General features: G+C 41.8%; 1 protein-coding gene across 1 annotated transcript in view; it reads left to right on the top strand.

Moving 5' to 3' along the window:
• Positions 1 to 16,129, top strand: part of LOC110537899 (ATP-sensitive inward rectifier potassium channel 12) — a 54,689-nt gene extending 38,560 nt beyond the window's left edge. The window contains exon 2 of the mRNA XM_021624360.3: positions 10,012 to 16,129. Coding sequence (XP_021480035.2) covers positions 10,199 to 11,500 — 1,302 coding nt within the window. The 5' untranslated portion in view covers positions 10,012 to 10,198 and the 3' untranslated portion in view covers positions 11,501 to 16,129. The remainder of the gene's footprint in view (positions 1 to 10,011) is intronic.
• The last annotated feature ends 412 nt before the right edge of the window (positions 16,130 to 16,541 follow it).

The raw sequence follows: 16,541 nt of genomic DNA, 5'->3' as shown, positions 1-16,541 counted from the left end.
AAACTGATCAGGGTGTGACATGAAGATATACGCGAGCGCGCGCACACACACACACAGATATGCACACTCACACACTACACATACGTACATTGTAAAATTGTTGTATGGTGGTGTTGTACATTTTATGTTGTGGATATGTAGTGGTGTAATAATGTATGATGTACTGTGTTTATCTTTTGTTTATTGTGTGATATAAGTGCCGATGTGTTTGGACCCATGGAAGAGTAGCTGCTGCCTTGGATCCCTAATTAAAACAATACAATAAATGGCATATACGTGCAATGCCTAGAAAGTCTACACCCCCTTGAACTGTTTTCACATTTGGTTGCATTACAAAGTGGGATTGAAATACTGTAGATTTTATTGTTATTTTTTTGTAATTGATTTACACAAAATTCTCCTTTAATGTCAAAGAGAAAAAAAGTCTACACATTTTTACAAAATAATATAAATTAAATAACTAAAATGTAGTTGTTACATAAGTATTCACCCCCTTTGTTTAGGCAAGCCTAATATAGTTCAGGAGTAAAATGTGCCTTAACAAATCACATAATAAGTTCAACATATGTAAGGTCCATCGGTCAAGTATTGCATTTCAAGCACAGATTCAACTACAAAGACCAGGGAGCTTTTCGAAAGCCTCAGAAAGAAGGGCAGTGATTGGTAGATGGGTAACAATAACAAACCAGACATTTAATATATCTTAAAGGATGGTCAAGTTAATAATTATGCTGTGGATGATGTAGTAAATCACCCAGACACAAAGATGCAGTAGTCCTTCTGAACTAAATACAAATATACAGACTGAAGCCATTTTTTGCATATGTACAGTATGCAACAAGGCACTAAAGTAATACTGCAAGAACACACAGCAAAGGAATACACTTTTTGGCCTAAATGCAAAGTCTTGTGTTTGGGGCAAATCCTATACAACACTGAGTAACTGCCTCCTTATTTTGAAGCATGGTGGTGGCTATATGGGTATGCTTGACATCAGCAAAGACTGGGGAGTTTTTCAGGATGAAAAAATGGGATGGAGCTAAGTACCGGCAACAACCGAGAGGAAAACATGCTTCAGTCTGCTTTATACCAGACACTAGGAGAGGAATTCACCTTTCAGCAGGACAATAACCTACAACACAAAGCCACATCTATAATGGAGTTGCTTATCAAGAAGTCAGTGAATGTTCCTGAGTGGCCACGTTACAGTTTTGACTTAAATCTGCTTGATAAATCTGTCACCTTGACAGAGCTTGAGGGAATTTTTAAAAGAATAATCGGCAAATATTGTACAATACAGGTGTGCCAAGCTCTTATGAGTTTTACCCAGGACTCACAGCTGTAATCGCTGCCAAAGGTGTTTCTAACATGTATTTACTCGGGGGTGAACACTTATCTAATCAAAGTACATTAGTGTTTTATTTTTCATTTTAAAACAAATTCTGATTTTTTTTCCCACTTTGAAATTATTTAATGTAGATTGTTGACAAAAAATGTCAATTAAATTCATTTTGATTCCACTTTGTAACACAATAAAATATGACAAACAAACAAACTAACCAGACGAAACGTGACCGTTATAGAAAATTAGTGCTAACATGCAACATCACATAGACAATAACCCACCAACCACAATACAAAACAGGCTACCTAAATATGGTTCCCAATCAGAGACAACGACAAACACCTGCCACTGATTGAGAACCATATCAGGCCAAAACACATAGAAATAGACAAACTAGACATACAACAAAGAATGCCCACTCATATCACACCCTGACCAAACAAAACATAGAAACAAACAACGCAAATCATGGTCAGAGTGTGACAGTGTGTGTGTGTGTGTGTGTGTGTGTGTTTGTGTGTGTGTGAGAGAGAGAGAGTTTGTGTTTGTTTGTGTACAGTAAATCAACCACTTTTATAACATGGCTTAACAAATACTGTACTCACATCAGTCTATATTCTAGAAATCTTGGTAACACTTTACTTGACACCCAATGTCACAAGACATTATTACACGGTTATAACCATGTCATAATGTCATAACAACTAACGTTATGTTGTTATAATATGCTCATAACACTGCCATATACTTACATCTGTTGTGACATATCTTGCGTTATTTTATTGCTGGTTATGACACCAACACAAGTGTCAAAACCCATATTTATTCAAATTAGTTTTTCCCTGCCAAGAAGTTTCCTTTGATTTGAAAGTTTGTTTCTTATGTATTTTGTTGTTGTTGCAATTAATTATTTAAAGTTGTGTTTTTATCATCATATTTTAAGTAACTTGTAGAAAATACACTTTGTGGCTGTCATGTTATGACCATCATAATCAAATAAGCCAGATAGTCCTATCATGTACATGCCCTTATATCAGACATCAGTCAAAAAGAGGGTGTCTTGACCTGCTCTTGAAATCTGCTCCTCCTACATTCATCCTAGTCATCAGCTACAGAGCATTGGGGTAGGTGCATGTCTGACATCAATGTGTGCCCAATTACAATGACAATTTAACATGGTCAATAAAAAAAGAATTATTTAACATGAACATACCTTTGACAGGTAGACTATGGTGTAATGGAATGGTGTTATGACCCAATGTTTGTTGGTAGGTTTTGACACTCTTATGTAGATGTGATAACCAGCTATAAAATAACGCAATATATGTCACAACAGGTCTAAATATATGTGTCATGACAGTTATAGCAGGTTATGACAAGTTATGTCAGCTGTTATGACATATTTTGACATGGTTATGACGGTGGCATAACGTATTATGATGCTGGGTGTCAAGTAAAGGGTTACTGAAATCTTACAGAACACCCAAATAATTATAATTGTGTCTGGGGAAGACAGAATTCTGATATTTTACAAGTTTCTAAATTGTGTGATAATTCATCTCTAACTGTAAGCAGTTTACTTGGATTGGCTATGAATGTGGTATGAGACAAATATGAGAAAGAGCCACACACAAGGTTCACACAGCCATGTTATTCCATCCTGTAGTCTGTGCATTCTGTTCCATGTCAGATGAGCATTCATACATACTCTACTACGAACATTGTGAAACACTCACACACCTGTGGTGTCCCGTCTGCATGCTGACAGCTCTGGGAGTTTGATTTCAGTATAGATCAAAGCTGGGAATTATGAGGTCCTCTCATTTCAACTCAGTAAAAATAATAGTTCTGTAAATCATGAAATTCACTTGACCCTATTCTTTTGCTGTGAATATTCAGAAAGCAGATGACATAAACCAAACCAACAGGTAGTCAAAATGTCTGTAACTACATGTCAATCAAACCAAACTACAGCAACAAGATCGTCTTGGCATGGACTTCATTCATTGGACTTTAAGACCATCTTGAAATATAATAGTCATAAATACCAAGGAGATAATCATGGAAGGACACTAATTTCTGAGTCTGTCTGTATTTCGGTCTCTCTGTCTGTCTTTGTCTCTGTGTTTGAACGTTTGTGTTGTTTTGAGGGTTCGGACTTCGGAGTGTGTTTGTTAGCCAGTCAGGCAGTGGGTCACATAAGTCGAGGGTGGGGGATCAGCTATAAAGGTCGGATTACAATTGGCTATGTGCTGAATCATCTCACAGTAGATGTCTCTCTCCACAGTGCTCTCTGACTCACTTAGCCTGTGTCCCAAATAGCACTTATTTTGAGCAGGGCCCATAGGGTGCTCTGAAAGATAGTGTGCGTTCCTCTGTTCAGCTCTCATTTATTTTATTCCTCTCCCACTAACTCTGTGATAATTTCATTGCAATTGGAACCAGCAGGCTTTCAATAATGACATGAAATGTAAAGTGTTTAATTAATACATGTTCAGTGTACATTATAGACAATATTCAGCCCCACTTCATCTGAAAACCATTAAAGAGAAAAGTGACATTAAGTACAAGGCCTGATCTAAACTAGTCTAACCAGCCTTGTTTCATTGGCCAGACAGACTAATATATATTCCAATGTCCAGCCATAGACTAATATACAGTATATTCCAATGGCCAGCCATATACTAATATATGTTTTTCCCCCTCTGAAGATGTTCCAACTCCTGTCCTGTCCCCTCTACTGTGTAACATCTAACACCGCCGTGTGTCTATTCGTGGCATTAAAACTTTCATATGATCTGCGAGTCATCTGGCAATAGTGCAGCCTCTGCATGTGTGACTCTGCCATCTCAGACGGCTGATCAGGTTCAGATGGCAATTATCTCATGGTTTCACTGTCGTAGAAGAGGCATATCAACTTTGGGTAACATTAAGTGTTGCACTGGGACAGTGTAATGGACTTAAATTCTCAAGGTAAAAAACAAAATAGCAACAATAAAATAACAATAACAAGACCTATATACCCGGGTACCGGTACCGAGTCAATGTGGGGGGGTACAGGGTAGTCGAGATAATTGAGGTAAAGTGACTGACTATACATTGATAATAGATAATAAACTGAGTTGCAGCAGCGTAAAAAAAAGGGGGGGTCAATACAAAATAGTCCAGGTAGCCATTTCTTTAGCTCTTCAGTAGTCTTATGGCTTGGAGGTAGCAGCTGTTAAGATGCCTTTTGGACCTAGACATGGCGCGCTGGTACCTCTTGACGTGCGGTAGCAGAGAGAACAATCCATGACCAGGGTGGCTGGAGTCTTTGACACCACCTGGTATAGAGGTCCTGGATGGCAGGAAGCTTGGCCACAGTGATGTACTGGGCCGTACGCATTACCCTCTGTAGCGCCATTGCGGTCGAAGACCAAGCAGTTGCCATACCAGGCGGTGATGCAACCAGTCAGTATGCTCTTGATGGTGCAGCTGTATAACTTTTTGAGGATCTGAGGACCCATGACAAATCTTTTCAGTCTTCTGAGGGGGAATAAGCATTGTCGTGCCCTCTTCACGACTGTCTTGGTGTGGTTGGACCATGTTAGTTTGTAGGTGTTGTGGACACCAAGGAACTTTAAGCTCTCAACCTGCTCCACTGCAGCCCCTTCGATGAGAATGGGGCCGTGATCGGCCCTCCTTTTCCTGTAGTCCACGATCATCTCCTTTGTCTTGATCATGTTGAGGGAGCAATTGTTGTCCTGGCACCACACTTCCAGGTCTCTGACCTCCATATAGGCTGTCTCATCATTGTCGATGACCAGGCCTATTACTGTTGTGTCGTCGGCAAACTTAATGATGGTGTTGGAGTCGTGCTTGGCCACTTGGTCATGGGTGAACAGGGAGTACAGGAGGGGACTAAGCACACACCACTCTGAGGGGCCTCTGTGTTAAGGATCAGCGTGGCAGATGTGTTGTTGCCTATCCAGGATCCAATTGCGGAGGTAGGTGTTTAGTCCCCCAGGGTCCTTAGCTTAGTGATGAGCTTTGAGGGTACTATGGTGTTGAATGCTGAGCTGTAGTCAATGAACAGCATTCTCACGTAGGTGTTCATTTTGTCCAGGTGGGAAGGTCAGTGTTGAGTGCAATAGAGATTGTGTCATCTGTGGATCTGTTAGATCGATATGCAAATTGGAGTGGGTTTAGGGTTTCTGGGATGATGGTGTTGATGTGAACCATGACCAGCCTTTCAAAGCAGTTCATGGCTACAGAAAAGAGTGCTACGGGTCGGTAGTCATTTAGGTAGGTTACCTTGGTGGTCTTGGGCACAGGGACTATGGTGGTCTGCTTGAAACATGTAGGTATTACAGACTCGGCCAGGGACAGGTTGAAAATGTCATTGATGACACTTGTCAGTTGGTCAGCGCATGCTCGCAGTACACGTCCTGGCAATTGGTCTGGCCCTGCGGCCTTGTGAATGTTCACCTGTTTAAAGGTCTTGCTCACATCGACTACGTGATTACACAGTCGTCCGGAACAGCTGGTGCTCTCATGCATGCTTCAGTGTTGCTTGCCTCGAAGCGCGTATAGAAGTAATTTAGCTTCTCTGGTAGCCTTGTGCCACTGGCCAGCTCACGGCTGGGCTTCCCTTTGTCATCTGTAATAGTTTCAAAGCCCTGCCACATCCGATGAGCGTTGGAGACGGTTTAGTAGATTCCATTTTAGTCCTGTATTTACGTTTTGCCTGTGGGCATAGTGGGATTTCTTATAAGCGTCCGGGTTAGAGTCCCGCTCCTTGAAATCGGCAGCTCTACCCATTAGCTCAGTGCGGATGTTGCCTGTAATCCATGGCTTCTGGTTGGGGTATGTGCGTACGGTCACTGTGGGGACAACGTCATTGATGCACTTATGATGAGGCCGGTGACTGATGTGGAATACTCCTCAATGCCATCGGATTAGTCCCGGAACATATCCCAGTCTGTGCTAGCAAAATAGTCCTGTTTTCACGCCCTGACCTTAGAGATCCTGTTTATGTCTCTATTTTGGTTTGGTCAGGATGTGAGTTGGGGTGGGTATTCTATATTCTATTATTTGTATTTCTATGTTTTGGCCGGGTAGGGTTCTCAATCAGGGACAGCTGTCAATCGTTGTCTCTGATTGAGAACCATACTTATGTAGCCCTTTTTTCCACCTGTCTTTGTGGGAAGTTGACTTTTGTTTATATAGCTTCACGGTTTTTGTAGTGTTTATTGTTTTGTTCGGCGTCATTTTCCAAATAAAAAGAACCACGCTGCACCTTGGTCCACTTCCTTCAACAGCCGTGACACCTGTAGCTTAGTATCTGAGTCATCTAACCACTTCCGTATTAAGCGAGTCACTGGTACTTCCTGTTTTAGTTTTTGCATGTAAGCAAGAATCAGGAGGATAGAATTATGGTCAGATTTGCCAAATGGAGGGCGAGGGAGAGATTTGTATAAATCTGGTCTAGAGTTTTTTTCCTCCCTCGTTGCACATTTGGTAAAATGGTTTTAAGTTTCCTTGCATTAAAGTCCCCGGCCAATAGGAGTGCCGCCTCTAGATGGGCATTTTCTTGTTTGCTTATGGCTTTATACAGCTCGTTGAGTGCGGTCTTAGTGACAGCATCGGTTTGTGGTGGTAAATAGACAGCTATGAAAAATATAGTTGAAAAGTCTTGGTAAATAGTGTGGTCTACAGCTTATCATGAGATGAGGTGAGTAAAACCTAGAGTTCCTTATTGAATTCCTCAATAATTGATTTCGAGCACCAGCTGTTATTGACAAATAGACACAAACCACCACCCCTTGTATTACCGGAGGCAGCTGTTCTATCTTGCACGTAAAAACCAGCCAACGTTATATTATCCATGTTGTCGTTCAGCCATGACTCGGTGAAACATAAGATATTACAGTTTTTAAAAGTCCAGTTGGTAGGATAGTCTTCACCGGAGCTCTTCCAGTTTATTCTCCAATGATTGTGGCAGAAACATTACGGCAGAAACATTACGCACAAAATAAGTTGCAAACAACGCGAAAAAAACCTGACAAATTAGCATAATTGTTTAGGAGCCCGTAAAACGGCAGCCTCGTCTGGCACCATTCTATTCATGCATACTGGCATCATAATGCATTGTACCTGTTGGCTGTAGCCCTTTCCTGTAGTAAAATGACTTAGTGGCCCCATGGGTCAAATTTTATTAATATATTTCAGAATTTCAGAATTAATTTTGTAACAACATTGCGGGTGTCGGAAAATCCTGTGTTTCTATGTTAAACAATTTTGTTATATTTCAATCTTCTGTGATGCATATAAAGTGTAATATTAGGATGCAAACTCAAAATTGAATACATTTCAACTCTATATCTGACATGCCCATAACCATGTGTGTGAGGTGTACACTTTTGTTGAAAAGTAGATTTGTTTAAGACTACCAAGAAACACTATGTGACCCTGATTTCGCCAACTGCAGTAAAATGAAGTAAAATTATAATGAAATGTCTATCAGCAGGTAGGTACAAAACAAGATGAGAGCAGTAACCACAGTGACAGCATCAGTGTTTTTCTTTGGTTATCGGAGAGATAGCGGAGTCATTTCTTGGCAGACATTTGACGAAACAGACAGACAAGCTATATTTAGACCAGTATCCATTTCTCCCTCCCTTCTACAATCTTAAGGGTCCCCCCTGTTTTCTGCCTCCTTCTCTACCCTTTCGTCTTCCTTGTGTCCTTCCACAGTGCCTCCCCTGTCTTCCCTGACCTCTATCCTTTTTTAATCCTTTCTTCTCACCTTTTCACTCTCTCTGGTTTCTCTGTATTCCATTACAGTACTTCCCTCTCACCATCACTAGCCCTCTCCATCTAATCTTTCTCAATCTGTCTCTCTGTTGGCTGGTTTCTATGTACATGGGCTGAGTTCCAAATGGCATTCTGACTGTTTTGCCACCTGGAGGGAACCAGAAATACTTAAGTTTGGGTGGCAAGACACCAAGACGGGCCAGGCCAGTTATTCCTGTGAAAAAAAGGAAGATTTACAGCCATATTCTGGGAGAGGAGGAGATAGTGAAGAGGGCAGGAAGGAAAGACTGCCCCCGGATGATTTTAAGTTACCTGTGTACTGAGACAACAACAATCCACCAACATTAGGAAATTACAAACCACCTCACACCTGCGCTCAAATCAGCCTCCAAAGTTTACACATCTTACTGTAGGTATTGCTACAGTATGCTGCACACCCAATCTCAGTAGACCTCAGTCTCAGCGTGGTGACTTGTTTCCATGGTGATGGCTTTTACCACTCTCTTACATTGAGCCGTCCCACAATACCTCAGCAAATCAGGTTCCCTTTCGGCAACTCCTGTTTACTGGTTGGTCGCTACACTGGCGAGAGAGAGAGAGACTATGAGAGAGGTGCCTGTTAGTTAGGTCAATCAACAACGATGTGGTCCATATGCCATAACCTACTTTTTGTGTCGCTAAACATTTCACTGCAATATGGTATCAGTTCTGTCTTCATCTTCAGCACCTGAGGAACACCTAAGAGTCAAAACTTTGTTTCATTGGAATTAGCTTCTTAGTTGCGTTGACATGAACTGTGCTGGAGATGCATTGAAATAAAATGGTCTGTACAGTACTTGTGTTGAAAAGAAACGCACTCAGAACACAGTGCGCTCTCAGAGCCTGAGCTGTGGAAAAGGGGACTCAACATGACTGGCAGCTATTATTAGAGAGACAAATCACACTGCTCAGCCACTAGACTACAGTACAGCCAGAGCCAGACCAGGGGGTGCTGATGACAGGTGGTGGTGGGAGGTTACTCCTAAATCTGGTCCATTAATGGTATTAGATACCAATAGATTCTTAAAGAATGTCACTTATAAATAAATGCCTTATTAGCTTACTACAGTTGCAGTACAAAGGGTCTTACTTTATCTATAATTACCCCAAATCTAAGGTTGTATTGTTCAATTCAGAAGATGAGTTCCAATTCAATTTTAGGGCTATAAAAACATACATAGTGAAAATTGTTGCCAGTTCCCAATTGAATGAAAACATAGGTGATGAATTGATTGAGTTCAAATGGAATTGAACCCCCAACCCTGAATCTGTTGTTTAGATCTAGGATGCTTCCCAAATGGCACCCTATTCCTTATATAGTGCACTACCTTTGACTACAGCCCTATGGGGCCTGGTCAAAAGTAGTACACTATAAAAGGGAATAGGGTGTCATTTGGGACACAAACCTAGTCTACTGAGGAGTTTAAAAACTACTATTATAAGCCTCAAGACCAGGATCCCAGCTGAATGGCTGCTTACAATTTTCACAAGAAAGAGTGTGAACTTGGTTTAATTAGCAACATCTGCTGCTGCTAAGGCGCATCGAGCCCAAAGTGACAGAGTACTACACACTACACCTTTGTAGTGATAAAACACTGCTTGAAATAAAGTTAAAAAGCCACTGAGTAGATGAGTCTTTGAGGCAGAATGGGAGGGATGTTGTTTAACATGGCCTGCGTGTAACAGCTTAGTTTTTATTCAAGTGTTGCACATATAATACACATCAGTGTTTTAGATATTTAATTTATGAATTGTTTTATTATACAAACAGTAAGAAAATATCAGGATTTTGTGTGTAGTAGACTAACCTCTGGCTTCTCTTCTCTCCTCAGGTCAGGAAGGGTGTGTCTAGGACCCATTTGGCCACTTGGACAGAGATCTGTTTTGGCATCAGGGGGGAACCGCCTGTGCCCATTTCCTGTAATCCCCAGTGCTGTTTCCTGTGTCTTGCCTACCACTCTGACTGTTGAGTTGGAGCAGCGACTCTCTGGTGCCCCACTGGCTGAGCCTGGCTCGGTCATGAGTGTGGTCGGGGCGCACCGCTACAGCATTGTGTCCTCGGAGGAAGAAGGCCTGCGTCTCGGTGCCATGCCTTCCGTCACAATGGGCAACGGCTTCGGTAACGGCAAGATCCACACGACACGCCGCAAGTGCCGCAGCCGCTTCGTGAACAAGAACGGCCAGTGCAATGTGCACTTCTCGCACATGGACGAGAAGTCGCAGCGCTACATGTCGGACATCTTCACCACGTGCGTGGACATCCGCTGGCGCTGGATGTTCCTGATGTTCACACTGGTGTTCGTGGTGTCCTGGCTGGCATTCGGCCTGGCCTTCTGGGTCATCGCTTTGCTTCATGGAGATATGGACAACCCGGGTGGTGGAGACGATAACTTCACCCCCTGCGTCCTGCAGGTCAACAGCTTCGTGGCCGCCTTCCTGTTCTCCGTGGAGACACAGACCACCATTGGTTATGGCTTCCGCTGCGTGACGGAGGAGTGCCCCTCAGCCGTCTTCATGGTGGTCTTCCAGTCCATTTTCGGCTGCATCATCGACTCCTTCATGATCGGTGCCATCTTAGCCAAGATGGCGAGGCCTAAGAAGCGTGCAGAGACGCTGCTGTTCAGCAACAATGCAGTGATCGCCATGCGGGATGGGAAGCTGAGCCTTATGTGGAGGGTGGGCAACCTGAGGAAGAGCCACATGGTGGAGGCTCATGTCCGGGCCCAGCTCATCAAGCCCCGCATCACAGAGGAGGGTGAGTACATCCCCCTGGACCAGATCGACATCAACGTAGGGTATGACACGGGCATCGACCGCATCTTCCTGGTCTCCCCGCTCACCATTGTGCACGAGATCGATGAGGAGAGCCCCCTGTTCGGCATCAGCAAGCTGGACCTGGAGTTGTCCGACTTTGAGATAGTGGTGATACTTGAAGGGATGGTGGAAGCCACAGCCATGACAGCGCAAGCTCGCAGCTCCTACCTGTCCTCAGAGATTCTGTGGGGTCACCGCTTCGAGCCTGTCGTCTTCGAGGAGAAGAGCCAGTACAAAGTGGATTACGCTCACTTCCACAAAACCTTTGAGGTGCCGTCCACCCCCCAGTGCAGTGCCAAGGACATAGCGGAGATGGAGGACGAGGACAAGGATCCTACGCCCACAGCCAACTCTTTCTGCTATGAGAATGAGCTGGCTTTCATCAGCCAGGACGAGGAAGAGGATGAGGAGGGGCAGGAGGATGGGGACAGGGTGCCAGAGCTGGAGAGACTGCAGGCCACCGTCAGCCTAGACCAGAGGTCATATCGTAGAGAATCAGAGATATGACCTTTGACATTTGACCTTTCATAATAGTTTTATTGTAACTCAGTTCTAGCGGGTTGTTTTCCATGTGAATACATGCAGAGCAATGCAAATGCCATATGAAACCCATGACTTATCGCATCACGCTACAGCCATGAGGAAGGAGGAAATCACTCTAGAAACAGCCATGAGTGGAGACAGCAGTGCTGCTTGCTCATAGCATGGAATAACAGGAACGGTCGTCAAAAGACCCCTCTCTCTTTAAGAAAACTTTAAATATTTTGGTCATGAGATGGTTTGAGGTAGGAGCTTTATATAATGCAATATTCATTGTCTATTAGAAATAATATCTTAGCTATAAAAATATATATATTGATTTCTTAGTTGAGTGTGTGAAGTATTTTCAACAGATCAAGAGGGTATTTTGAGGGATTCTTATAACTGCCCTATATTGTAGTTTACAGAGTCAAAGACACAGAGTGTGCTGGAAATAGAAACACTGGATACCTACTGCTGTTTAGTTAAACATTTTCTATATGCACACCTGTAGTTTTAAAGGTGCTTTCCATAAATATTGCCTGCTGCTAATTAGCTATTTGAAATAAATATGAAATATAAACTTCAAATTGGAAGAATACAGTGATAAAATGCATAAATGCATACATTTGTGTTGTGTATTTTGCATTTCTATACAATTTGAATCCCTTAGAAAGTGAACAATTGATAGCATGAAATTAGATTTTGTTATATTACTGGGAACCTGTATAGAAAACAATTAGTGGGCACAATTCACTATCAAGTGAACAAAACACTATGTTTTGCTGTCTAAATCACTCTCTAGCAATTGCACCCCACCACTTTATTTGTTTTGAACAGGGAATCTGATTGATTTAGACAGCTCCATTTATTGCACACAGCTGAACGACAGACCAGGCAGCAACATTGATAAAGCACAGTTACAGGTTGGCTCGTACCGAAATCTAGCACAAATAGAACAAAGCACTGCATTAAGGGGCTACACTTGGATACACTTGAAAATCAAAAAAAATTAACCCATTAGCCACCGCACAGAAGCAAAAGATTGGCTAACAAAAGAGCAGTAGCCTTAGCTGTATATTAGGCTACATTTCAGCTGATAATACTAAAATGGGAGTTGGCTGGGTGACTGAAGTTAAAGACCAGATAATATAGAACTGTAGAATTGACCTACTGACAGTCTTACCAAAAACCTTAAAACAGAGGAAATAAGTGACAAGTGGGAATAAAAGAGGAACAAAGAAAGAAGAGGAGAGATTAAAGTTGGTAGGTAAAGTCAATCAATCATCACGTAGGTAAAGTCTGGTACGGTACTAAAAATGGGTATATAATTTGCACTGTTACATCTCCTTCCAGTCATCACATTGGCTGAGGAGACATCAATCAAGACATGGGTCATGTTCATTAGGTACCAAAAGGGAATAAAAACATATGCAATAGTAAACAAAAAAATGTGTTTACTATTGCATATGTTTTTAAACGTTGTGTGCCCTAATGAACACGGCCATGAGGTTGCTTAAAGAGGAGATACCATTGGACACCCCTAAACAGACCCAAAGGAGGAAATAGTGAGAAATAGAATAATGGAGAGAGACAAAAGAGGATTACATTAGCGACCTGTTCTCCCACAAGGGCTCTTTGCAGACAGGCAGCACTTGGAGAAATGAACATGTCTAATTACAGTACGGGGGAATATGTAACATAATTTAAATAAATTAAATGTGTTGTAGAAATAGATTACTGCCTGCAAAACTTGTCACCACGAATTAGAAAAACTGGGTTGGAAATAGTGCCAAATGGTACCTATTCCCTATATAGTGCACTACTTTTGACCAGGACCCATAGTACTCATTCCCTACATAGTGCACTACTTTTGACCAGAGCCCTATAAGTGTGTAGGGAATAGGATGCCATTTGTGACGCAGCCCTAGTTCTTTCTACTTTTCATATCTGAACTATGCACCTTAGATACAGTTTTGAGAAAAGAAGAGTGAAAACTAATAACAACACGAAAACAATACTATAGAGTAAAGACACAGGTCATTAATTTAGGTTCAACACAACAGTAAGTGTACACCTGACAGATTTGGACATATGTCAGTAATATGGTAGTAGACCAGACCCTCTCTTAGGTTAGGTTACTACTGTTTTACTTACACCAATTTATGCTACTCCAGTTTTGAATGGGAATCAAGAAGTGTACGGTGGTAGGGACTAGTACTACAGTGGTTTATGTTACTTTAAAACTGGGTTGTACAGTCCTGCTATCCAGAATATGCCTTGTCTATCAAGGTCCATTCAGATAAGCATTATTCTCAAGGTGAAGCTTGCTGTTGGCTTTTGTGGGCGTGTATCAGAACCTCTCATGCTGTATCCAATCCAGTCAACTGACTCTTATTACTCAAACCCTTGGCGATAGACAGAAGACAGGCCCAGAATAGACCTCCTGATGCTTCTTTTCTTTCAACACTTTCAAGCAACACAAAACTTTGGCTTCAAGCCCTAACTACCCGTCGGGACTCTTCTTCCCAAATGAAACCTAAACCAAAGTTGTGTACTGGACTGTGTAGTCAGAGCCAGATAAAGCTGGTTTTAGTGCATGAGCTTGAGCAACACTCGTCCATGTACTGTATGTGTCAGGTTGCGATATCCAAAATGGCACTCTATTCCTTATATAGTGTACTATAGTGCTCTTGCTCTGGTAGAGCAAAGTAAAATAGAGTACTACAGTACATAGGGAATAAGGCACCATTAAGGGTGCACCCTCAGTCCTCCCTACAAACCCAACAGAGCCCCAGGACACTGTATGGAGGATCCACAGACCGGTCAAACAGATGACTGTTTTCTAGTATATTTTTGTAGAGTACCAGAATTCCTTGTCACTCCTACTGTACACTCACTATATAGCCCTATATGACCTATAATAGTTTTTGTGGCAATCTTTCATAGACTAGACATTAGGGACATAGAAATGTATTGTATAGAATGGCAATCCCTTTTTGAAAAGCAATGTTGGATGGATGCCAGTCAGATGGCTAATGAACTTGGAGGAGTAGTGGTTTAACAAAATATTCAAGTAATTGTTGATTTTTTTGTTTTGTTTCAGAACTTTGTGTAATTCACACACTATCTGATCTGTTAAATTGTGCGGCTATATCGTTTTGTTCATAATAATTAATGTGGAATGGAGAGAACATTATCAATACTTTGTCATTCTAAACTAGCTCCCACAGTCTCACGTCAGAATTAGACCATTCATCCATGTCTCTCAAACGTCCAATTTCTAAGTTCTTCCATACGTCAAATTGTGTACTTAGACATTTTGCGGAGTTAAAGTCTCAAAAACAACTTTCTTTCACTGAATTTGAACATGCAACCTTTGACAGCAGAGACAGATGCCTATGCCTACCCACCATCCATGTCTAAGCAAAACAAAAAAACCTACTTGAAGGTAACAGCGCTCCCTGTTGCACCTAGTGGCCACTTTTCACGTCATATCAGATATTGATATATGTCGACTACTGACTGGTGTCACGGGTGAACTGGCTGGTAATTCTACAGCATCACATTATTTTGCTTTCTGGGAAGGTTAATGAAACACATGGCAAGGAAGATTGGTTGCGTGCAAATGGCACGATATTTCTTTAATAAAGCACAACTTTGGGCCCTGGTCAAAAGTAGTGTACTTTGAAAGGAAACGTGCTGCTACTACTGTACAAGGTGTCGTCTCTGTAATAATGATGGCAATGGGCGATCATAGAGATGCAAAACCATTATCAACATCTGCTTTATCCACAGTACCATAGGGTAGTGGATGACCATTGATGTTTAATGTAACAAACTAACACTTTTGACACCAAATTCCCTATATAGTGCACTACCTATGCCCTGGTCAAAAGTATTTCACTATGTAAGGAATAGGGTGCCATTTGGGACTTAGACTTAGTTGTCCATGACTCTTAATAATACTCCCATATGGGTCCGTAGATAGGACAGTCTGTCTATGTGCAGTGGAAACTTACTTGCTCACTGTTTTCATAAATCAACACTATTCTATTTTTATATCAATCTTGATGAGCTGTTTTTTTTTCTTAATATCTCTGAATATGCTTGGAGGACGAGGAAAGGGGTTGAGTTAGCTTGATACTTGAGCACAAACTGAAACTGAAAACTTTGGGATGAGGAGGGGGAATTGGGGGGAAGATACAAACTGAAACTGCATTCAAACTGAGCTTTTAGCACGTCATAACTACTGATCTATAATCTTAAATCTAGAATTAACATACCAATAACATAAGCCATCAGATGATACCAACCAGAGAGTTGTGGAGATATAAGAGATGTCCGAGCTGCTCACTAAGTCTCTGATTAAAACTAATTGCTATTTATCTTCAGAAAGGAGAAGGGATTCTGTAACTGACTCGACTGGATGGACTGGTTGAACTTTGACCTCTATCGGACGTCTTCCACTGTCTGAACGAGCCCGAGATGCTGATTTACACTGACTGGATTGTTGTTGATATATTTTTCTCCTACCTTTTGGTTTATTTCAATGAACAATGAATGACTGAAAACGTTAATAAATCATAAAAAAATATATATAATTACAAAATGTAACTGCGTTTTAACGGTGTCTCTTTTCTCATTGACATAATGATTTGTGATGTGACTGAAGAGGAAGAAGTGTGGGAGTTAAGCGGAGAGAAGAGAGGGAAGAGAAGAGGAGTGAGAGAGAGAGAAGGATGGAGAGAGAAGAGAAAAGGGAGAGGGACAGAGAAAAGAGAGAGACAGGTGTGATTTATGATTGGCAATTTGGGGTACAGTGTCAGAGACTCCTACACACACACACACACACACACACACACACACACACACACACACACACACACACACACACACACACACACACACACACACACACACACACACACACACACACACACACACACACACACACACACACACACACACACACACACACACACACACACACTTTCAAGTGGAGAGGATCCACAGTTACAGCATAGAT

Source organism: Oncorhynchus mykiss, chromosome 12 (genome assembly GCF_057628025.1).
Source record: "Oncorhynchus mykiss isolate SJ-2025 chromosome 12, ASM5762802v1, whole genome shotgun sequence".
NCBI lineage: Eukaryota > Metazoa > Chordata > Actinopteri > Salmoniformes > Salmonidae > Oncorhynchus > Oncorhynchus mykiss.
This window is presented reverse-complemented; position numbering and strand designations above follow the sequence as displayed.